At 36.5% G+C, this 26,083-nt stretch overlaps 1 protein-coding gene across 2 annotated transcripts in view; it reads right to left on the bottom strand.

Annotated features, from left to right (window-relative positions):
• The window catches only part of DPP10 (dipeptidyl peptidase like 10), a 290,932-nt gene that overhangs the window by 54,222 nt on the left and 210,627 nt on the right, over positions 1-26,083 (bottom strand). For both annotated transcript variants that reach the window (XM_032445899.2, XM_015868601.3), the window contains exons 4-5: positions 17,498-17,592; positions 8,461-8,535 (exon numbers count right to left, since the gene is read on the bottom strand). In XM_032445899.2, the coding sequence (XP_032301790.1) occupies positions 8,461-8,535; positions 17,498-17,592 (170 nt within the window). The remainder of the gene's footprint in view (positions 1-8,460; positions 8,536-17,497; positions 17,593-26,083) is intronic.

Genomic DNA, 26,083 nt, shown 5'->3' with positions numbered 1-26,083 from the left:
GCCACTGTGAGTTAATGTGAAGTTCTCTAACTTGTCCATGCTGCAATTTATTTATTTATTTATTTTACCAGGGATATAATGTCAAATATAATGCTTATATAAAACCCAACTGCATTACATTACACTGAATCAATTTTGTGTCACTAACAAACACACACCTGCCGGGCAGATGGGTTGCTAAGAAATAAAGAGGGTCAATTCTAATACCCTGATCAAGTTGGCAGATGAACAAAATACAAATAAGTTATACATGGTTATTTTGGGAAACCAGCCTAAAAAATTGAAGAAATAACAACATTTAGAAGCCTTTGAAGTTCAGTCGGAAAAATAAAACAATTGAAATAACAAAACATTTACTGAAAATTGCGATCACTTCTACAGCATTATGTCCACTGTGAAAGCCCTCAAATCCCATAGAAGGAAGAGTCTAAAAGTCTTCAGTAAAAAAAAAGGGAAGTCTGATTTCAGTGTTTCTTTAAATGGAAAAGTTCAGTTTGGTAAGACTTATAATCATACCTTAGAAATAGTAGCTTTATTAGGTTACGAAATATATCTTTTTAAAGTAAAGCATTGCCCAAGACCACTGTTCATCCAAATGATGAGTAGTGCCCAGACAGCTTGACTAATCTCATTTATTTTCCAATACCACTCTGTCAGTGCTGTTTTTGAGAACCAGTACAGTTCCCCAGGAACCAGAGGATTCACACTAACCTAAACTTTTCTATTAAAAAAATTATTATGGTATCAATTTTTTTTATATTGAGACCACATGCTGTCATAGTTAACTCAAAAAAGAACTGGAAGTAGTACCATTTTTTAGTCTCCAATTCTAGTAAATAATTCTCTGTATTTTTACCTAGCACTTATTATTTACTGGTTGACAAGGTAAGGAATTTCAAATTAAGATTTCATTGAAGATTCCAGAACCCTGGAAATGAAAGCACCAACTGCAATGTGAACGAACTTCTGATGCAAAACATTTAACAGAAATTTTCCATACAACCACCTACGTTCTTCTAGTACAGATGACTATTCATTTTTCAACTGCTATAATAATTCATTGTTCCATGACATATTTCTATAACATGTGGCTTTCAAATATCATAATTGTGTATATGGAAACATTTGTGGCTTCTGCTCTCACTAGAACTTCCATGCAGCAGCAGACCATGGATGGTGTCATCTGACTGGAACCCTGGATTCCAAATGCTCTATAATATGATCACACTGAAAGAATGATTGTAAACAGTGATGGTTTCACTTAAAAAGTCTTCTGTTCATACATTCACCTATAACTTTCAAGCAGGCTCAAAAATACTTTCAAAACAGACTGGAGTATTTCAAGCATACTCAAACATCAGAAAGCTTGCCAGCTCTTCCTATTTGTCTTTCTTCAATTTCTCACCTATCAAGCTTTTTCTCAAGAAAATGTAGCCTCAGAATGATCACCATTAACTGAATAGAGAAAATAGTTTGAAAGCTTTATTTAGTTCTTGAATGTTATACATTAAAAGCTTGATCCATCACCACTGAATCAAGTCAGTGAAGACAATGGAATCAGGAGCCAGCTCTTCATCATTTCTTTAGAACATAGAAGCTAAGAAGTCAAGTACCGAATCCCAGATTTCAAGGGCATTATCACAGTGTGTTACTTCATGAGAAGTATAATCACTGCTCAAGTCAAGGATACTTAGGCCACTCTTTAGCCTGAAAATATCCACAGCAGATTATGCAGGCATTGATATAAAAAAGAAAAATGAGATGGAAGAGAGATTTTTTTATGCCAAAAAGGTAAACCTGCCCAGAGGACTGTTAGATTAAATACAGACAACTAACTCAATGAAACACAAAACTCATTTGTGTCTCTTTATATCACCTTCAAGGTCCTTCCCTAGTACACTTCCTTCAATTAATATCTTAGAAACAAGTTACAAACTTTGAAAGATTAATACACAAATTATGTGGTAAATTATGTAATACTGTGTAAAAATTTTCCCCATTCTCACATGCTATGATCAGTTTATCCTCTCCAAAGTTATTCACTAAAGCAAGAGTTCAGCAACGTGGAACACTTTAAGATCTAATAACACATTCAACAAACCTGCAGTTACCATGCAGAGGAACAGACATGATGTCTAAGTAGGCTGTAAGTTAACATGAGTTATTTCAGATGATAAATTTAAAAAGCTTTCCTGCAGCATTGTGAAGAGTTTGATGATAGTAACTGGTGAATGAAATAAAAGCTCCGCAAACTTGAAATATACCAAGTGCAAGCTATATTCATACATAAACAGCCAAAATACATTGCACTTATCCTTCTATACAGACAACTTTCCTTTCTTACCCTCCACTTATTTATGCACACACATACATACAGCACCTTCAACTTCACAGCTAATAGCTCATGTGATAAAACCTCATAGTATGATATCTGAAATGTTGACAGATACATAAAGGACCAAATATTTACTTATTTCCCCAATAGCGAAAACATATTTAGCAGAAATACTTGTTTTTTAGCAAGAAGTACACCACAAAGTTGCATCTCCAAATGAGTCCAGGGCCCTGTCCAACCTGGTCTTGAACACCTCCAAGGACAGGGCATCCACAACCTGGGCAGCCTGTTCCAGGACCTAACCACTCTCCTAGTAAAGAACTTCCCCCTAACATCCAACCTAAATCTTCCTTCTTTTAACTTAAAACCATTTCCCCTAGTCCTGCTATTATCAGCCTTTTCGAAGAGTTTACTCCCCTCCTGGGAGTAAGTTCCCTTCAGGTATTGAAAGGCTGCAATGAGGTCATTGAATGCCAAAGAAGGCATTCTGAAGTTTTATCTCAGAAAAAGAAAAAACAACAGAAACAAAACTCTATTCAAATTGGAAGCTAATCAGATGCAACTCCAATTCAGCATTTGAAATAATTAACAGTTGCTCCAGTATTTCTAGAGTGGCTTCAGTCAGTGGGTACCTGGCCATGTACATGTGGATCATACCAGTGTTCCTCCACTTCTGGAACGGAAGGGAAGCAATCCACCAATCCCAAACCTGCCCTTCAATGTAACAGCTGAGCTAGGAAGTAGATGATATTCCAAAGAAACTACACTTTCATCTCTGCACCATAAATTCACAAAACCAAACATTTTCTGTAGCTGTGTATGATGACTGGCTGGAATGTCCCATTCACTGGGGCCATACAGTAAAATGAATCATCCCACAGACTTAAAGCTATCTTAGACACTAAGTAAAGACAAGATACGACCTCAGAGAACAGTCAGGAAAGTGCAACACAGCTTGGGCAAACAATGCCACACATTTGGCACAACAGTGTCAGGTGAAAGGGCTGAGGGAAGCCTATTTAATGAGAGCAGACAAGTGCAGACACCAAGCAATGCAGAAATCACCTTTTTCAGTAATGTTGCCCCTGCCTCTTCTTTAAGATGAATCCTATATACTAGGAGACTGTACGTTATTTCAGAACAACTGTGTGTGGGTTGAAGACACTAGTCACAACAGAAAATAACATTTCAAGGCTTTCTTCTTCTTTTTTTGAAGCTTACTTAACATTTGACAAACAAAGCGATTGCCATAGCAACGTGTGTATTCTGTTGAAGAAGTATCTGCTAAGTACCACAGGCATATGGGTCTAATTAGCGCATGCCAGTTTACATTACTCTAAAAAAAAAATCTATGCATTTCATTGCATATTCTTTTTTTGTTATCTCATTTTGGTGTTCACCAAACACTTTTTAGCACTACTGGATGTTATAAACTCCATCTGCAGCATACATTTCTGCAGAGCAGGGAGACTGAAAACAACTATTTTCTTGTGCTAGTATGAAGTGACAGCATGGTTACATGCTGGAAAGCTGCTGCTGTTTCCCATTTCAGTTGCATACTTGGAGCTGTGTCCAGTGTCTTAGCTTCATGCATCAGTCCTCTAAACAAAGCCTCTCCAACACCCTGAGCATCAAATAAGCAGAAAGAGATCTCAAATTGGCAGGTATCAGAACTGCACAGATATCATAGCCCTAATGGTGCCTGTTCACACTTCTTCCCATTTTTCAGCTCCACTGATTCTCAGCTTGTTGGACTTACTGCTCACTTTGCACAAAAGGACTACACAAACCCAAAAGAGGACAACTGTAAGAGGATGCAAATGCATAGTGTCAAGATTTGGGAGGCTCAGTAAGAGGTGAGAAACATTATGCAAACCCAGGTTTATCACATATGCTTCCATATGCTACTATTTGGGAATAATTAATAGTTTGAAGTTCAAGATATGACTGGGAATCCCATGCTTTCTTTCTTTACCATGGTCTTCATTCAAAAAATACTTCCAGTAATTTTCTTAAGAGGAATGTGTTTTCAACCCATATGCTTGGTTTGCTTTCCTCAAATCTGCTGAACACTAATTAAATTTCAGAGGACGTTCTAATTCTCTGATATTACAGATCAGGCATAATATTTAATCTTCTAGGTTATTTGCTTTTTTAGTTAGAGAAAATGACCTATGAAAGACATAAATAGTGAGTTCATGTGAAGAAATATGCATTTCTGGAAAAAAAATTGATAGGAATTTTATGTCAGATATTTATTTCATATATAGCAGTACATGAAATGCTGTCTAGATACAACTGATATAAGAAGTCTTTTGAAGGGAGAGATCCTGTGAGTAAATATGTTTTCTGTGTTGGAAGACAGCCCTCATTTAATCTTTTTTTTCCTGTATGTTACCAAACTTCAGCTTGTTCTCCAGATAATGCTCTTCAAAGTCAGATTTTCAGAAGCACTACATAAAAATCTTGTTGAAAACATTTGCACATGTTCCAAGTATTTAACACCAAACAGTGCCTCGACTAAAATAGAGAAATAACGTAGGACAATTTCTTTATCCCTTAATTTTCAAACAAACAAACAAACAAAAAAATCTAATAATTAATTTCACTGAGAAGATTATCAACAACTGAACATTTAGTTTTCACTTAATTAATAGAAAGTCAATCTCCTAAAGCTGATCAAGATAATCGTAGTTTAAGACTGCACTGAATTTTTTCCTGTTATGGATTCTTCTATATAGATAACTCCTGAAGAGCCCTTCAGTGCACTTGATGCACTGCCTGTATCAGAAACAGTCTAAGAGCTGGATGAGCACACCCCTTCTTGATATTCCCTCTCCATTTTCCAGAGACTGTGGTGAGTATTCCCTACCATTATCCTCTAAAAACAGAGATTACAGCAGCAAAGTGATGACAGGCATTAACACACAGCAGATAACTAACTTCTTTCTCTTAGGGTTTCTTTGCTTTTGAACTCTTCCCTTCAGTGCAGTAACTTAACAAATATTCAGTAACAGTTTTGAAAACTATTTTATTCCACGCATTCAGATCCACAGCTCTGCTTTTCTCCTCCCTTGTGTAGAGCATTAATTTTTTTATCCTGATCTTACCATAAGAATTATTATTTTTTTACATTGCTACAAGCTAAACACACTGTTTTATTAAAATCCTCTAGCTAAAAGACATTACAGTTTGAAGCCCCAGCTCAGGAAAAGCATTTTCTATTTTAGAGAATTTATAAATCCTTATCCTTCCAGACTAGAGATAAATATTGATATTTTATTGTGTTTCTGAACCAAAAGCTAAAACCAAACCACAAATCATACAATATACACTGAAAGAGGAAAATAAGCATTAGTAATAGGAAAGAGAATAAAGAAGAAATCCTGAAAGTTGGTATTCAATAGGAATTTGAAAGCTGGAAGAGGGAAATGGTACTCTGTAGGGGAAACCAAAAGAAATCAAGAGTATGTCACAAGGAAAGAAATTATTAAACCAAGTGAGGATAACAAAAGGACTTACAAAGAAAAAGAGACACTGATCCCCATTTACTTATTCATTTGCTCTTCCAGGACATACTACATTCTAGCAAAAACATGGTAAGAAGATGCCTATGGTGGCCATGATAAAAAAAAAACCTATTTGTATCTAGAATAAAATTTATTTTAGTTTCACTTGGTCTCCAGGAAAAACCTTCTGCTGAGAGATGAACAAAATCCCCACCGGCAAAAAGAAATTCTCTGCATATGAGTGCTCATTGTGCTACCAAATTGTACATTCACTGCCCCATCCTTTACCATTAGCACAAGAACAGAATGTTTGATTTCTATTTTCTAATCAAAAGTATAAGTCAGTTTTTGGCAGTTGTGAATAATACCACCAGCAGAGTGAGAAGATGTTTAAAGGTCATTTTAACACACACTTTATTAAAAGCAACAGAGAAATAACCTTTCCTCTCGAAATCTCAACTGGCTTAGATGTTCGAACTCTCAGAGTATCCCATTCTCTGCTCATACCTTGATAACCTTCAAAGAAAAATCAAAAAGTTCTTTTCACTGCAGAACTATCCCCCTCTGCATACAGTACACACAAAGGTTTCCCTGCTGCTGCATTCACACGGTCCCAGAAGAATCAGGTTGGTAGGACATTCAGCAAGAACACGTGTGTTAATTTCTCAGATTCATTCCTACTTACTGATTGGTTGCCTTGTAAAAATGAGACTTTTTCAGTGATGCTGATCAAGTCACAGTGAGTGAGCAAGTCAGAACTACAATCCAAGCCAGTTTTGGCAAAGTCAAATACTTGGAGAATTGAAGAAAGCATTTCAGAAGCTTGGAGTAATACAGCAAAGAGCACAAAGAAAGGACCTCTAAAATTGTGAAAGACTTATGCTAAAAAAAAAGGAATTTGCCAGAGAGTTTTGCTGCAGTACATATGCCAGAAAAGCTGTCTTACATCTTGTGATCTGCTATGATAAAAATGGAGGGATCTTAATGTCCAGAAATCAATTTACAATGCTTTGAATTCCACAGCAAAGGAATTCCAAGTTTACAGAGCTACACTAAAACAGCTGCTATGACAAATAAAACAGTTTTGTCCTTTCTTTAAGCATGGTTTAAATGATTCATTCAATTATTAGTTTTCTATTCAAAGATGCCTTATTTTCAAATAGATTTCTGTGCTGTTATGCATAGAGGACATTCTTAACTGTGCTGAAACAACTGCACATTTAATTACAGTTTGCCAATCCAAGCATAAAATAAAGAAAATGCTGACAATAGTAAAATAAATATTCAACTATTAAATTTAACTCAACATTTATTTTGAATCAAAACATCAAAATAACCTCATTTCTAATTATAACTCCATGACAAAATGTCTTGAAGAAACAATTGCCTCTATTTTTTTCAACCTGTTCAGCTGAAGCACATTAGCTTATTCAAAAAAACTCCCGATTAATACATTTGATCCATTAACACTTAAAAACCACTGTGTTTTAATATGCAACAAGAAGCAAATCCTCATTTCAGATATATTCAAATGTATTGTCCTACATTCAAATGTGTTCTTCTGAGGAGTCAGCCCCAGTTCTCCTGCTACTTACTTTAAGATCTCCAATTTATTTACAAAGCTTTTTTTTTTTTTTTTTAATTAGGCAACTAATTTAACAAATGATGGTGAACAACTAGATAAAGGAAGATGAGAGGATATCCTCCCTTCTAGAACCAGTAAATCAGACTCTGACTGAGGAAAAACACAAGGCAGCTCAAGAAAAATTAACACTATCTTAAGTCCTTTGTGATACAAGAAATATTAGCAACAAGGAAATACAGAGGCTTCCCAATACATTGTACACCTTGTCCCACAAGGATTTAGAGAAAACATGGAAGTGCCTCATGAGCCTAACAAATTTCTCAAGAACTGGAAAATTTGGAGAAAAAATGCCTTTTACCACATATTTACAACAACAACTTTACTAAATTTTGAAAGAATATTCACACACTTTTTGGTGATTTTCCCACCTACCTTACGGAAAAGAGTCTTTTCAGAATGTGAGAAAATTCAGTGGCATTAAAAAGAACAGAGAATTGAGCTGACAAAACCATGCTACTAACCAGTCTTAGCAATGTCACTACCACATCTAGAGCACATAAACATTGTTCTGGTTTGAAAGCCACGAGAGCAATAACAGGACTACAGAGTAAGCATCAGAAGCCTCATCCAAAGCCAACCCCAATCACTACTGTTTGCATGTCAGTGGATCACACTTACTGAGGGACAACTTCAACACTGACACTATTGCATTTAAGTCTAGTGAGGAGCAATGGATATTTCCATAATTTGCCACTTTTCCATACTGGCTATATTGCTAAGAAAATATAAACAAAGCCACCCAAAACAAGAATTTCAGCAGATCAAATAAGGAAATTAAGTCAATATGAAGGATTAGAAGAACTCTTTCATATAGTAAGGAATAATGAAGAAGAGAAACAGCAAGGAGAAAGAATTTTTCATGAAAGAATCAAACAGGAACCTTCCACAACAAAACCAGAGAACCAAACAACAGTGAACCTGTTTCCTGCTGATCCGTCAATACATACGATAAAAGTGAATTGTTGGCTTACCTGTTTTACATCGTATGCAAGAAGAACATATCTTAAGTCTGGTGAAACTGAGTATCTCGATGCTTTGAAAGTTACCTACAAATGAAGTAACAGTAGAAGTGAGTACACAAAAGGAAAGATCATTTTTTTTCCAAACTACAGTTAATTTAATAATTCTCCATTCATGATTGTTCTGATTAGGAAATCCTGCTTAATTTACACAAAAGATGGACTGTAATAACCAACTACAAATTCAGAAGCTGATGAGTTTTTGTCATGATTGCAGGCAGTAAGCATAAACAACTAGAACCAATTCATTTTCAAAGGAAGAGGGAAGATGCTTTGGTTGGTGTGTTTATCAGGAATAATTACATAGAAGACCTGTTACTTGGTTAAGCTTTAAAGACAATGCACAACTACTACAACAACAACAAAAGAATAGGTGTACACTCTGTCCATACTATGTTTCTTTCAACACCACATAAACATTCTGTATGCCAGTTTGCATTAAAGAAAAGTCCTCTTTCTCATAGGAAGTAAAAGGTTTAGTGGAAAGTAAGTGTAACATAAAATACAATTATAAAACCAATAACATCTTATATCTAGCTAAGACTACATGACACCCAATTGAATTCAGGGCTGTAACTTAATCAAGGTGTAACACTGATGTTGCAAAAAATTTAATTCATCTAATGTAGAAGAAAGACAGGTGTGCTTTAAAGTGTGATGCAGGAATTAATTTTTAATGAATCCTGAAATACCTGTGGAATGAGATGGAAAGGGAGAAGTAAAAGATTTAAAATAAGAAATAGCATAGAAAAACTAACAGAACCACAGAGCTAGATGATGAAGAAAAATGAATGAATAACCCTGCAGAACAACATATGAAGACTTCTGATTTTGCTTCTTGAGCATCCTGCTATGTATAGCCAAATCCTACTGCTAATCTAAAGAAATCAGTGGGAAGGGTTAAAGTACACTAACCAGAAATCACAGACCAATGCATTCATACGACTAACCATTCAGTAAGCTAAGAAGATGCAACATCTTGATATGCTGTCTAAACTCAAGTTAGTATGTAATTCAACTAGAACCAAGTTAAACAAATCTAGTCAAAAGGAAAAAAATGAATTTTGGAAAAAAAAAAAAATGTGCACAATAGTACAACAGTCTCCAAAGTTTGAAGATAAATCAGCTGTCCTGAGGCAAGAAGACAAAAGGGTCTTTTAAGGCTGTGGGGAATTTTTTAATCTATAAAGGTTAAAATGAATCACAGAATAGATTTCCACTATGTATAAACAATCGCTCATGAGATAATCACCTGAAACTAAATGTATGGACAACATGCCTTTTGTTTGACACATCACTGAAAACATTTTAGATGTGAAAATCCCCTGATTTGGTTTGGTTTATTAATTATGGCCCCTACTACCTCATTCACAAGCAGTTACGCAACCCAAGCAGTTTTCCAAATTCCTTCTCAGGAAATGTAGCACTTAACATTTCCAGCATTTAATAAGAATCTTCAGTTATTTATGCCACCACAAAAGTAATACAATTAATGCTAACACCTGGTTAGATCAGCTGCAAAGCATTGGCAATCTAAAACACCACCATCAGGAGCTACTCTCACACTCTATCCAAGTGGAGTCCTGTGGATTTGGGATTTAAACTAACCTGAATCCTACTGAAAATGACCATGTTCATCCAGCTTGAGCTCACCTGCAAACTTTTGTTTGCTTCCAGCAAAAACTTGTACACATGGTGCACGTGTAATGCCAGTGAGATATAATCTCTTGATTTCAGGGAATGGCTTTGGCAGAATGGTTTCTAGTGTAATGGAATTCTTGTGAGAAAGACCATAAAGCCATTTTGTACTTTTTAATGTTCCATTTAAAAACCAAGAAAACATAAATGAGACCATAAGAAAACACGTTCTCACAGCCAAGGCTGACAGCAGTACTGATTTATTGAAATTACCCTAAAAATATTATTAACCTATTTTTAAATCTGGATTTACATTCAAGCCTCCCAGGAATCAAATGTTTAATGCAAATAGAATTTCAGAGGGGTTTAAGCTACAACTACATTTTTGTTGTTGTTACTTTCAGACAATCTTGGCAATAAATTCAGAAATAGCACTTCTGTGCACAGAATAAACTCTTCTAGTTCAAAAACAGGGAAAAAACCCACATTATAACCAGACTCATTCTTCCTGTCAACCGTGGAAAATAAATTCAGTATCTGTAGACTTAAAAAAAGAGACAGATTCCTGTTTTTCCCTATGTATGTGTCTAAGGTATTTCATCAACCAACACACACCTGAATCTGACTGGGGTGATGAGATCACCAGGTGATGGATTTGAAAGAAAGCTGCAGTCCTCTCTATGGGAAACAAGATGTGTGCTGCTGAAACCCTGGGGATTTTGTGTATGGGGATGTTTGCTACAGGGAATAAACTTGTTTATTTATTAAAAAGAAGTTTGTCAAGAACTTGACCTCAATGATTTGTTCTCTTCTCAGGAGAACAGTGGTTTTGAATTTTGAAGAAAAAATAAAGTACTGAAAGAAAAAGTAAACCCTTAGGCATGTTGTTATCTAGAGAATGCTTTTCCACTGCCATTCCTGCATATCAGCAACTTTTCAAGCTCCTTGCTTTGACAGGAGCTGCTGAACCTTCTTCAGAACGACAGATGTAAATGCTGTCCCTTATGATTCTGCCTCTGTGTTTATCTTTCTTTGCCTGATTTGTAAGAACTGATTTGTAAGACCTGTAGCCCCAGACAAATAAGCTTTGAAACAGGCAGATATGCAGCTAATTAGGCCTGGTCCCTGGCTGCAGAATCAGGGCTCATTTCCCTCTGCATCACTGCACAGCATTAGCTGGATAGGAAACTGATGTTAAGTGAGCTCTGCATGCACTGTATCTTACATATACACCCATGTCCCTTTCAAACCTGGACATATGAAAGGCAGAAGGGAAGATCATTTTACTTATCTCACCACCTCAAGACCTAAAATCCCTACAAAAGCTATCAGCTTTATTCAACTACAAATACATCAAACAGATAAACTGTTATCCCTGAATTAGTTACATTTCACCTGTACAGTCTTCCCTTCTTAAACTTGTCATCCATTTTCCATACATTGCTGAATACTACGTCATATTTTCAGCTAAAAAACAAACTCATATTTGATCTTGCATTTTTCACTCAAAGAAACCCATCCTCTGACTAAATCATTGGAACTATCCATATTTAACACCACCTTTCCAAGATTGAATGAAAGAAATACATATGATAATGGCTTTAATTCTTTTCCTGACAGTTAATGTGCGACATTAGGATCCCATGGACAAGCGATGACTGCAGCTTTTCACTACCACAGAAGATCACAAGAGTAAGAGCTGAATGCTGGCAAAGGGAGACACTGCCTTTGAACAGCTTCTTCCCATTCAGCTTTCCAGCCTCTAGATTCCAAATGTTTTGCAAAATGTAGTTTTGAATGGAAAGAAAAAGCAGATGGGAAGCTGAGACACTAAGAGTGAAAGTAAAAGGATGAAAAAGATTCCACAACACAGAAACAGAACTGACTTCCCAACCTGCATGTGGCTTTTCTTCTGCCTTTCCATACAAGCAATTAAAAAGGAAAGCAAAATTCAGATGAACAATAAATTCTCAAGTTCGATTTCCAAAGTCTGTTTTTGGCACTGATGACTTTTAATTTTGCATTTTATGTGTATTTTGCTACTACCAGACACTCCTGTTACAACTGTGAACCTGTAAGCTGGGTTCAGGTTTTCACCATCAGAACGAATCTCTATATGTCAGCACTTTTTTATTTCCTACTTCACTGACTGAAAATTGTTGTTCTTATTGTTTAGGATGGACTCTGTATGGTTTTTTTCTTACTGTTCTGGAGGATTTAAACTGCTGTAGCACTTAAATCTGTGCCTTATTAGCGAACTTTCAAGCATGTACCACAGAGCAGATAGACAAAGTTACCTGTCAGTCAGCCCAGCCCTCACACATAAGAAATGTTCTTTATTACCTGTCGAACACTTTATAGTGCTCCTCTTACATACTTCAGTTGGATAATTTTAAGTGAAATAATACACTGGAGTTCAAATTGACTAGAGGAAGTTGTAGCTTTTGCAAAGTTCCCTTCTTTGTTGTTGGTATTTCCTTCAAATTCTTTCCTTCTCTGTGCTTTAGGTTCTTATACTTCTGTTCTTCCCAGAAACGTCCATGTTCCCCACTCCCTCTCCAAATTTTGCTTAATGCTTCCGTTTGCACTTATATAGGCTTTAAAATTTTTGTCATTCCTCCAGGATAAAATATTCAGGACTTGCAGAATGTCACTTTAAAGCTGGTGAAAATACTACTTCCTCAGAAATTATACATCTCTCTACATCTTCTACCTTGCTCTGCGTCAAACATTTGACTTGACAGTATAACTGAGCCACACACTACTGCTACTCCAGCAGAAAATAATACCTCCTTGGTAAAAATCACTGATTTTTTCTCTCCTTAAACCTCATTTTTGGCACAGTTAGCCACTAAGATCTATACAGAGTAATGACCGGATCAGCAGTATTTTTAGAGACATCCCACACAGAAATACTCTCACCTGATTGTCTGCAATATTCTTCATAGCATTTTGCATGCTGAAGCCTCCTGATTTGGACAAACACCAATGGCCACCATCAGGCCACGGTGATGGCAAGCCCTTCCATCTGTCAGGCTTTTTCCATCTCTACACACAGCGGAACAGTGCATCAATAAACCCTATCCCTTAAATACCCTCTGTGAAGAAGGTTTTGCTGAAGGGATAATTTAACATTTAGAGGAGCATAGGAGAGAGAATATAATGTTTCAGTGTTCATAACAACCCATTTAACAATGCATGTAGTTCATTAAAACGTCCACTGTTGCAACAATTCTTAATATTTATGTGGTTGTATAATGTAATGTTGTTTAATGTATTTAATCTTTAATTATTTATTTATTCAATCTTTCATTAATCTCTTCTATAAGACTCATAAAATATAAGCATGAAAGCTACTCTTGCAATTAAACCTACATTAATCAACAAAGAAACTACAATTGCATTAAGATGCTGCACTTAGTTTCCCATCAGAAGAGGAAGGATGTGTGGGATAAAAAACAAACAAAACAAAAAGAAAAATCAAAATGCAACAAGAAGGGGTATATATGAACAGTGTTCTATATAACAGCACAAAACAGTTCGTGCTAAAAGCTTTTTGGACTAAAACTTTCATTCTCTGCCTTCAGCTGCAAGACTTCTACAGGGCTTTCACAGCTGGGCTGCCACAGCCTAATCATGATTCATGAGCCAAGGCTTCTGCTTCTCTCACCCTTCTGATGCCATCCACTAATTGGCAGGCAGCAAGAAGTAATCCTTTCCTCTCCACCCTTGTGTAAAAGATGGCCCACAGTAATACAACAATATGATGCTCTAGGGTATGCTCCTAGCAAGAGACTGGAAACAGGTTTGCAATTCAGACAGATTGAAGTTTTGAGAAGAGTTGCGGAAAAACAGAGAAATCCAGTGGAAGATCTGGTCAGGAATGGCAGGGTTTTAGAAGAGTCCAAAGCATATAGCTGGGTGAAACCTGTTCGGATTCAAGACTTTATTCTAGTTTCCAAGCTGAAAAAACAGTAATTGCTTTGCTGGGTATCGCACACAAATCAAAAGCTTCTTATTTGATTATTCAAAATATATCTCATCACCTAAAATGGAAAGCCTTAAGCAGTTGTGCTACATTCATTTCTGGCCAAGTACCATGTTAGGGAGCATGCCTGGCATCTGAATACTTTTGCATACATCCACCATTATGATGGTTCTTTTTTGTTAAGAGGAAGAAATGAAACAAAATTTCTAAAGGTATCTTAAAACACATCTCATAGAATCATAGAATATTCTGAGGTGGAAGGGATTTGTAGGAATCACTGAGTCCAGCTCCATTTGGAAAGGACCATAACAGAACACATTCCTCATACACTTTTCCTCTCATCCTTGTATTTTTTTCACATTTTTGGTTTGGGTTAGAAGACTACAAAACTGATGAAGAAGACAGAACTAAAAGCATCACAGGGGTCCAGCCAAACAGCTCAGACAAGCAAAAGAAACCATGGGGCTCTACATACTCTTCCCCCCATGCAGAATACTCGGGCCCTGTAGCTAGGTTGTGTGTAAATTGGCAACCTACTCCTAGTGGCTTTTTTAAATAAAATGCTTGTTAAACACTGAAATTGCTTAGCTAAATGTGGCATAATGTCATTTATTTTGGAAATGTAATGTGCAATAAAGTATTGTTAAATGCTAAATGACTGGTAAGTGTGTCACTTATGCTCATGGTGATAGGCATCCCAAACAGATGATGGAGAACATATCGTATTCGCATCTTGAGGCAGCATCAGCATGCCACACAGTGATTAACGTCCAGGTTTTTTTGGCTCTATCTAACAGAAGGCTTGCCCAGCCTCCAGCTGGTAACATTTATATGCTGCTGGCTCAAAATAGCAGCTATTTATTAGTTATTAACTACTTGCTAGACAGCTTGAACAAGATGCACTACACAAATACAATCAGAAGACAGACGTGGTTTAGAAAACACATTTAAATTGAGACCTCCAGAGAAGCTAACATATTTCTCATGCTTCAAAAGCAGTTCCCCTATATCATTGCTAGCCCCTTTTCCCTGCACAAGGAGTTTATCACAGCTGTTCTGTTTTCAATAGACATTACTGCCCCTTCTTTGAGTAACTTGTGAACACACAAACAGGAGAAGGAATACAGACTAAAAGCAAGCTAACAATTCCCATCTAAAGTTCTTCTAACACAGAAGAAGGAAACTTGTACTGACACTGCTTATGTTGGATCTGCAGTATATTATTCATTAAAATAAGACAGCTCTGCAGGGTTGTTAAACCAGCACTGTTCTATTTATGCACTGGTGAATGAACAGATGCGACAATGAGTGAGGAAAATGTTTGATTAATGAGGCAGGTGTCTAACTTTGGAAGAGTACATTCAGAGGTGTGAATCTGGGGACAATAGACCTTAGAAGAAAAGGCTTTCAGACATACAGCCTGGCTCTGTAACACAAAATCATAGAAAAAACTTCAGAGACCTACCAAGTACAACCCCAAGGATTCCCACCATACCCACTAATCATGTCCCTCAGTTCTATATATACACCTGGTTCCATAAATACCTCCAGGAAAGGTGATTATACCACTTCTCTGGGCAGTCTGGAATCTACTTTATTTAACACTGAAAGGTATCCACTGCATACAGAATGGAGCTTCACAAATAAATTAATAAATAAATAAAACCCCATACTTATGTCTTTATTTGACTCTATTCCACAGATAATCATTCAACAGTTGTTTGAACAGTAGCCATCTTGGATCAGTTCCTCGTGTTTAATTAAGTGTAGATATCTAATGTTGAGAGCTCTGTCAGTCTGCATGAGCTAAGGATGAATCAGCTCCATATAAAAAACAAGAGCAACTTCCTGACAAGACAAAACGCTCACAATATGAAGCAGTTTGTCCATACTGATTCATCACCGATTGGCAGGGCTGGTTTAGCATAATAGCCTGAATAGCTTCTCAAGCTGGCAATACATCATGTGAGCCAAACACTTGCAGCCAGAAGCGCAAACATTCATTTGTGAGGAGAGTCAAGAACTGTAATTAAATTTATGTTTAATAATCAGAGATGTCCAAGTAGCTGCTTGGTTTAGGTTACACACTGAAGGTATAGGTCTAACACAGTGAATCTTCCACTTACCCAGACAAGAACTCACAGATATACAGAACTAAGAGGGAAAACATTTCTGCAATATTTTGTTGTTTGTACTTTATAGAAATCTACCCTTTCACCCACTTTTCACAGTGCCTGACAGTCTTTTTTGGGCTAGGATGAAGAGTGAGGCACACTTCAGTATATGGAAAGGAGGCAGTTTACACAAAAGGAATCTTAAGCACACTATGTCTTAATATACAACTTTTTCCTCCCCTCTCCTTCATCTTTACATGAACCTGGGATGTCAGTACCAAGTTCACTCTCCTGAACTTCTGCTCTCTTCTTTCTGGTTCAAGGAGTTAAAAGGAAACTTCACTGGGGGTTTTATGCTTTGAAATGAATAATCAATATCATTGAAGGCCAGGAGCACATCAGAAATAAAATCTGCCCTTGTCAAATACCACTGATAAAAAAAAAAAAAGTCATCCTTCTTGATCTAAGGTGGGAAATACCTTACACAAGGGACAATACAGGGACAAGCAGTAACAGCCAGTGGTCCATTTGGAGTACATGGGAGGAAAGACAGATGAGCCACACATTCATAATACAAAGTCCTGACCAACAGGAATTACAGGGTAGGATGTAAGTGGTATCACTGAGACCAACAGTACCAAGCCAAACAAAGGAAAATAGAGACTAAGCATTAAAACATTGCTTAGCAATCACTGCTACTCAGAAATATGCTGCAGCTGCTCACATACATAATATTTACAGGTCAAGAGAAATCCTCAGCCATCTATTTGGCATTAAAGCACTAAAGAACAGTTAAACTAGTGATTACTAGGAGTAGGAAAGAAATTTTTCTTTACCTTACTAACTGCTTAAAGGCAAATCTTCGTAAGATCTTTTGAGCACTTTTTCCCCATTTCTGATGAAGGAAAGCTCTCAAATTCTGTGTCTAGTTCCCTCATTTTATGTAACATTATAAAATGTTACAGATCAGCAGGATCCACTAACACATACACCAGGGACAATCCTTCAAATGGCCTGAACAAAATATGGACTACAGCCAAAAACATATGTACCAATAACTCGTTTACATGTAGGTTGAATAAAATAAGCCAGAAATCATGCAGTGACAGGAATGATTATACTTTCCATTTATACAAATCCTACTCTAGGTTACAAACATATTTTCTGTAATCATTAGTATTGTACTCTCACTGCTGTTACAGGGAAAAAGTTAGCAGACTTCTAGCAAGAAATAAAATGTATTACTTACAAATGTTGTGTTTTCCAATAACAAGGTAGTTGTATTTGTTTCTACATTCAGTTCAATAACATGTCCATTCCTATCTTTATACACCACTGCTGTATCTGCAACAACAACAAAGGCAATAACAATTAGCATTTAATAATAAATAAAACACATATTACAACCGAGAAAATCAGCATATTGAAGTCGTTAGAATATCTTTATGATGACATGTAAACAAGACTGAGAGAATCGCTGCACACATCATAATGCAGTGGGAGATGTCCCTGCCCATGGCAGAAGGTGAAACTGGATGGTGTTTAAGTCCCTTCCCAACCTAAATCATTCTGTGATTCTATGTTCACCTGCCTCATGAGCTTATTAAGTATGAGTTCATGCTCTATGGCATGTTCATTCAAAAACATGACTTAGTTTAAAAGGAAACATTTTATGTGATAGGAACATATTCATTGGGATTGATGGGAATCAAGTAACATCCTGAACCACAAAACACTATGACCTAGAAATCACTGTTACTATGTACACCAAAAGCTGCATACCAAAGGGAAAAAACCTCTTCTGGACACCATGTTCACATATCTCCTCAGAAGTACTTCTAGGAAAACCTCTGTACTGTTCCATATCTCTATCAATTGTGTTGGTAAAGATAAGTACAATGTCTGCGGATGGTCTGTGACCTATGCAACGAGTGTGAGGCCACAGAATATCAGATCACCAGCTCTGTGGTTTCCATAAGAAAGCAAACAATACACCTGAGCTAAAGGAAAAAAATATGAACTAAAAAATGGTCGTTATTACAAAAAAGGCTTCGTACCTAGTTCATAAAAACTGCTGCAATGATATATATAATATAGATAACATACATTAACTTCATAAACCTCGATTTTAAAAGATTGGCTCCAAAGTTTCTGAAAAGAGACTAGCACTGGCTAGTTCTGGATTTTATTTAAAATTGTTGTAAAAAATATATATATATGAATATGAATATATATATATATATATATATATATATATACACACACATATATATATTCAAACATATAAATATATATTTAATGAAGCAAAACTTTGTTGTTGTTTAAATAAAAAATGTGGAAAGTTCTAAATAAAGGAAGCACAGAATAACTTTATTAATCCTCAGTAATGCCTAAGAAATTCATTACATTTATTTGAACTTTATGAAGAAGCAAGTAAATATGACTGGATAAAAAGGTTATGCTGTCATAAAAAATACGCTTCACTTATTCAGAAAAAAAAATGTAGCTGCATTTTAATTGCCTATGCAGAAACTCCAGATATACAGCATTCGTGACTGTCCTCTGGTACACTCTGTAAAATTAATGAAGCCTCACTTAAAAAGCACACTAAGCTATTTTGGATAACGGTTGGGAATTAGGATGGGGTAGATGGAATTTAGGACGGGATTTTCCGAGCTGTTGATTAAGAAACAAGATTACATATCTTAGGAAATGTGGGTTTATTTATTTTTTTATATCAAAAAAGACATTAAAAACATAATTTGAAAGAGAAGCAGCAGCACTTCATAGAAAGTTATTTTGATTTTGGGTTACTGGCTACCACAGGACATCACGTTTCTGCATCTTCTTACAGTTTTCCATGCATGTATTTTTCAGGTATGACAGCGATAAAAAGTTCATGAGGACTGCGCTTTTAAGCAATATTAAGGTAGTAAAAAAAAACCACCAAAAAAAACAGTTCTCTAGACAAAGAGCTGTACCCAGTCAGGAACAAACTAGAGCATAAGAAATGGAGCATATAATTCAGAAACACTGAACTTCCACCAATAGCGACCCATGTTCATCTCCCCTGATAGCACAGTGCATGGTGCATAGGTGGTCCTAATGCACACTTCCCAGCCTGAACAACAATCATTGAATGGCCTGGGTTGAAAAGGACCACAATGATCATCTGGTTTCAACCCCCTGCTATGTGCAAGGTCACCAACCACCGGACCAGGCTGCCCTCCAGCCTGGCCTTGAATGCCTCCAGGGATTAAAAACTAATCTAAAACTAGAACTATTTTCCCTTGTCCTATCTCTATCTACTCATGTAAACAATATCAGAACATAAGCCCTTTTCAATCACCTAATCTTCTAGTTGTCCAAAGTGGCATCAGCTCTTGTTCAACGGGATTTTTCATGTTTTACTAACAAATCCTACTAAGATAATTTCACATTTTCCATCCAATTCATAATTTGTCTCTTTTCTGTGCCTTCTACTCCACCATCCTATAAGCTATCAAGTATTGATCTCAGCTGCAGATGAGATGCTGGGGTTGGTTAAAGCTGCAGCCTGGCTCAGAGAATCCATGTGGGTACACACCCCCTGTGATCCTCAAAGTCACAGCATTCAAATTCAAAAACAGACTGCCTTCATTCTCCCTTCCACTTCCTAACCTGCAGAATGCAGTTCAGTTTAACTGCAGGGTCCACTTGAAGTTGACTTACCAAACGGATTCATTTGTATGCTTTAATACTTGCAAATACCTTCCCTGGCTTTTGCATCTATCACCTGTTTAAAGTTTTTCATCAGAACTGTTGTATCTGGTTTAGATAAATATCTAAATATCACAAAATACAAAGTGTTTTATTTAACCAGCAGCATGAGCCCCATCTTAGCTAATTCTATAACAACTTCTTTACCCTCATTTATTGAATTAACCCCTAAATGCTACAGGGCTCATTTGCAACACTTTTCCAACTAGCTTCACATGGCACCATACAAGTTCACGTCAACTAAAATATATTATTATTAATTTCTAATAAACAATTCTGTTATTTGGAGGAAAAAATCCGCTCTGAATTACATTGCCGCCATTGAAAATCAAGCCCTGAATTACAGTAATAGAAGAATTTGGCACAAGGTCGACATGGTCTTTAACAAATTTAGCTTTCTGAAAGGAGAATATCAAATCGTGGTGGTTTATTTGATGAGTATAGGCTTTCATTTCACATGTCATTGAACTTAAGCAACTCCTCTTGTAATTTAAATTACAGACTAGGCTGAAGGGGCAAGGTCTCATATACCTGAAACCATCAGATATTAAGGTAATAGAACAGTGTTAAGAGCATAACTAACATTTCAAAAGCGAAGAAAGATGTAGATAGTGTTGCATACCACAAATACTGAAGATCTGCTCTGCAATACCTAATAAGGAAACTTCAGGGCAGTATTTTGGAATTCCTGGTAGTGTTACAACGAAAATTGCAGAAGCTTATTTTCCCATTGAAGTTACTGAGCTTGTTTAAATAACATTATATGTTGCAGCACAAAACAACCTACCACCTCTCTTTTTTCTTACATTTTTAATTCTTCTTAAAATAGAAAAAGGTTGATACCTTGTTGTCAACACATATGCCAATCAGCCTTTGCTGTACAGAGTATTATTAGAACTGCAGATGGTATTTCATTAAATTGATTATAGAAAATGTCATGCTAATTAAAATAGAAAAAGCTTCCTGATTTAATGAACAGGAGGTGCTAGACAAATCTTTGACTAATTAAGAGCTAATTAAATAAAATAGTCATTTACAAAGATATTACAGATACAAATAAAATTCCAATATGCCACACAAGCCACGTGTCAGCTGAGCACTACTTAAGATTACAAAAAGAGGAGACATTGGTAAAACGATGGAGATCTTAGCTGCCCTGGCCCATCCAAAGTGACTGATTGCTTTATTCTGGAGTTGAAGAAAGTTTTATGCCAATGTCTGTTCTCCCACATTGTGCTTGTTGGCACTTTCTGCACAAATTTACAATATACAATAAAATGTAATTTAAATATGTTTAATGATTTAATAATAATCCAGTTTTTGTTGTTGTTGTTTGGTTGGTTTGGGTTTTATTTTTTTGTTTTTGTTTTTTGTTTTTTTTTTTAATAGGCTGCTAATCCATCAGTATTAGCATACCAGTCTGGGTCTCCTATCTCAGGATCTGTCTTCATATTAATAGAAATGCAGTACCTGGGAAGCTGAGCTTTTCAGCAGAGCTGATTTGCTTGTGTCTGGAGGGATGCTACTTTACCTCTGCTGCTTCCATTTCTGTAGCTACTGTGCCAGAAGAGCACCTGGTTTTGGATTATAGCAAAGAGAGAAGTAGAAGGCACATGGAAGTCAGGAAGTAGAGGAATTACCTGTGTCTGTAACACTGCAAACTGTTCTGAACAGGGAATTTTCTATGTAATGAGGGATTAATTCTCAAGGCAGGTCATGTGTTACATTTTAAGACTACTGTGGTATGTTTTCTTCAAAGCAGTGCTGACAGGAGACTAAACTGTTAGAAAAGTAGACCCAGACTGGTATGCTAATACTGATGGATTAGCAGCCTATTAAAAAAACAAAAAACAAAAAACAAAAAACAAACAAACAAAACCAACCAAACAACAACAACAACAACTGGATTATTATTAAATCATTAAACATATTTAAATTACATTTTATTGTATATTGTAAATTTGTGCAGAAAGTGCCAACAAGCACAATGTGGGAGAACAGACATTGGCATAAAACTTTCTTCAACTCCAGAATAAAGCAATCAGTCACTTTGGATGGGCCAGGGCAGCTAAGATCTCCATCCTTTACCAATGTCTCCTCTTTTTGTAATCTTCATAGAATCACAGAAACGTTTGAGTGGTGAGAGACCCTTAAAGGTTACCTGGTCCAGCCCCCTTTCAATGAACAGGGACACCTACATATCCATCAGGTGATCACAGCCTGGTCCAGCCCAATCTTGAATGTCCCCATGGATGGGACATGCAGCACTTCTTTTAGCAAGCACTTCCAGTGTCTCACCGCCCTTATCATAAACATTCTTTCCTTACATCCAATCTCACTGTCCCCTCATTTAGTTTGAAACCATTTCCCTTTGTCCTATCACAACAGATACGTCTGTCCCCTTTGTTCTTATAGCCCCCCTTTAAATACTGAAAGGAGACAGACTGACAGACAGACAGGCAGAGTGAAATGCATCCAATCACAGAGTATAGTTCTGTTCCAGAGACGTTACTGGGGCTCAACCCACACACACTCTCTTGTGAAACCCCAGTGTTCTGACAGCATAACTGTCACAATAAAACCAAGACACCATATCCAGATTTTTGAAAAAGATACATTCCTCTTCTATATACTGCCACAATAATACAAAGCCAGCACAAGTAGGAAATGCCCAAGTTTTACCTAAAGTTTACCTATATATTGACTGGTAACTTAAGAAATCCATGGCAGAGAGCAGAAATAGCTTGCTGGAGCTATTTCTTCTCTAGTATTGCTGGGTGGCAGGAAACATATTTCTGCTTTATCGACTGGATGAAGAAATTTTCCTACAGTTCTCTTCTGTTCCCCCGGGACTCAGTTTATTGTTAAGTGCAGCATCTCTACCCAGACATACTTGCTCAGACTTCCCAAATCCAGGATGCTCCAGTAGAGTTTTTTCATTTCCTCTATTTCAAGAACATTCTTGAAATAACACAGCTACAGCTAAGATCCAACTTCCTGAAATGGTCAGTTCTCCATGTAGATTAACATCTGGATCTCACATTATTTAACATAATAACCAAAAGTTGAAAGAAAACAGGAGCTGTGCCATAACTAATCTCCTATTGTAAGTTATAAAAGTTTAGAAAATAACTGGGCAAAGCAGTACGAAGGAAATGAATAAAAATAAACGCAAATATCTAATTGTGTGCTACTATAAATGGGAAGCAATTATCTAACTAACAGCAATCAGCTTATGAAGCATGAGATTTGACCATTTCTATCATTCCTCCTCATCCTTTCAACACAGAACTTCTTTTAATGCAGAAAGTTTCAGCTGTATTCATTTACTGCAAGAAAAATTTCCGATTTCCCACCACAGAAGAAAGCACCAAACATGATTTCACAGTGTTCAAAGCTAGAGTAATACGCTTGAGTCTATTAGTCCATTCCAACTTGTTTGAAGTGCAATTAAGAGTAAATCAGAATCAAGAGTAGGGGATGTGATAGTAATTGCAACAAGGAGCTTTCCTAATGGCTACATCGTGGCTTTTGCACCGTGTATTGCTGGCAAAGCAAACCAGGTTCTTCTGGGTCAATTATAGCACTTGTATTTTCCTGTTCTCCTTGCAAAGGGTAAATAAATAAAGACTTCAAATCAGAAAAGCTACAGTATTAAAGGAGGTTAAACAAACACTCCTCTGACATTGTTTCACTGCCACTGCACAATGGATAGATATCATTTTGTCATTAGAGAACAGTCCATCTTCTCCTAAACATCACACAAAGCTGCTCAGAATCCCCAGCTCTTTGGAAACATTTTTGTTCAGGAATAAAATGGATCTCTGGTTGCTATCTTGCATTGTACCAAGGCTCATTACTGAGCCAGCTTGGCATCAGACTCACTCAACTGCTGTCCAAATTATTTACATGTCCTGGACTATTAAGAAAATCAGGGATCAATTTGTCAGCCTCAGTCACAGCCTACGCCAGGCTCTTCCCCAGAGAGATAATCAGGTATCTCAGTACAGCAGCACTTCTCTGACAGCCTCAGGAGCTGACCCTTCCGCTGAGAAGACATGTCAGACAGGGCAGGAACTCCTCTCCTTAGAGGAGGCAATGTGGTCTGGGTCAGACTTCACACAGATTATAGACTTGGCAGGGCTGCATTTTGGATAATAAACAATGATTTCAAGGTAGAAAGATTTATACGCTTCTCTGCTTCTATACAATTACAATTCTCAAATAAAGCTGGGTATATCAACCAGCAACAGAAATGTGAACTTCCCATGCCTTTGAAACACTATTGACAGCTCAGCATTGCTCCTACTGTCGTGCTCTAGGTCTGACTGTAACTTCACAGGCAAACCCAACAAGTGAGACAAAATCCAGTAACTACATCCCTTACACAGTAGAAGACGAGTTTCAACAGCAGCCATAGGGCTGCAGTTTGCTCAGCCCCACTTGCCCCCATGAACATATCTCAGTTTGCTGATCCATGAAAACTGTGCCAACTCAGGTACAAGATGAAGTACACTTCATATAGAAGAGCTCATAATCAAAACAGAGGCTACGGAGAATAACCATTATGCAATGTAACCTCTAAACAATGCACAAAAGCAAAGATAGTCTAGAGTTAGTTTATTTCAGAACTGGCTATTCTTTATCAACATATTTTGACTCCATCTTTAGTCAGTGAAATCAGAGGACAATATATAACGTCTCAAAACAAAAGTTTATAACAATCTCATTAAATACTAATTTTTAGAACTATAATGGTGGCAAATAACATTGGTCCTCCTTTTTTCTTAATTTTTAATGGCCATTCACTTCTTCAGAATAAGCCTTCTACTGTAATGAAAACAGCAACCAACACATGCACTGCTCTTGTATTCGCTACTACACTAAAATTACCTCATTAGCCATAACAGAAGTAAACCTTCCTCTACACTGAATGGGTTGATTGCCATGAACCTTTGCCTGGGGTCTTTACAGGGCGAGACTAATCTAAGAAAGAAAATAGTGTTGTAGTGTTGGAGTGCCTCATGATATTCAACAACAAGGAAAATATTTAATTCCACACAGTCTAATTGGAATGACTCCCTAAAGCTTTTTCTATCGCTGGTATCACACTGTAGAGTACATGCTCATTCACAAGTGGTACTAAACCTTGGCCCATAGTAAAAACAAAAAATAATTGTTAAAAAATTGCTTGAGATTTATTTAAAAAATAAAAATAAAATAATTATAAAGTAATAAATTTTAATAAAATTTAATAAATAATGCTTATTCATCAACAAATTGTTACAAAATATACACCTGCTCTCTTCTGTTTTGCAGCTGTTAGTATGCTACCACTGAAAGTGCAATTAGAACTATAAAATACAATCTTGAATAGTAATACATATGAATGCAACATAAATTTTTCTATTTTAATAAATTCTTGTCACAGTGGATGAATATACAAAAATTGCAGCAGGATTTTAGTCCCTTTAGACTAAAGTCTTTGCAGCATGATTTTTACTACATTTTTCAATTTCACTGCATGAAAGTCAACATCTTCACAAGAGTTAAGAGATCTCTGTTAACATCCTGACTGTACTGGATGCAATGAGAGTTTTGCTTCACAGCACAGGGGACACAGATCTTAGCAGTTGCAGGTAAATGTCACTGAATGACATAATGGAAGGACTTGCCTTTATAACTCCCAAAAGACAGACAAAATATTCAAAAAGTTATTAAAATAAACGAAGGTAGGCAATTTCCTGTTCACACAATTATTTAACCTGCAAACAGCAGATGTCTCATTCTAATTAATGACAAAAACATGTTGATTCAATGAAGATCATTAGTACTTGAGATCATGCAACCAGAAATACATAAATCACGTTAGGGTGCCTTTTCTTGATTTCCTTTTTATCTTTTTTTTGTAAACTTAAAACAGTAATTCACGTGTTCTTTTTTTTCTTTTCTACTGACCAATCACCTGGATTTTGAACTGGAATTTGATTTCAAAGGTTTCACATGCCATTAAAATTTTTGCCCAGAAGTAAATAAACCCCATGTATCTCAATTTAATTTATGAAATGTAAGTATT

The sequence above is a fragment of the Coturnix japonica genome, chromosome 7 (genome assembly GCF_054131305.1).
Source record: "Coturnix japonica strain WE chromosome 7, WE-NBRP24, whole genome shotgun sequence".
NCBI lineage: Eukaryota > Metazoa > Chordata > Aves > Galliformes > Phasianidae > Coturnix > Coturnix japonica.
The sequence above is the reverse complement of the archived record's forward strand: the minus strand, read 5'-3'. Positions and strand labels throughout refer to the sequence as shown.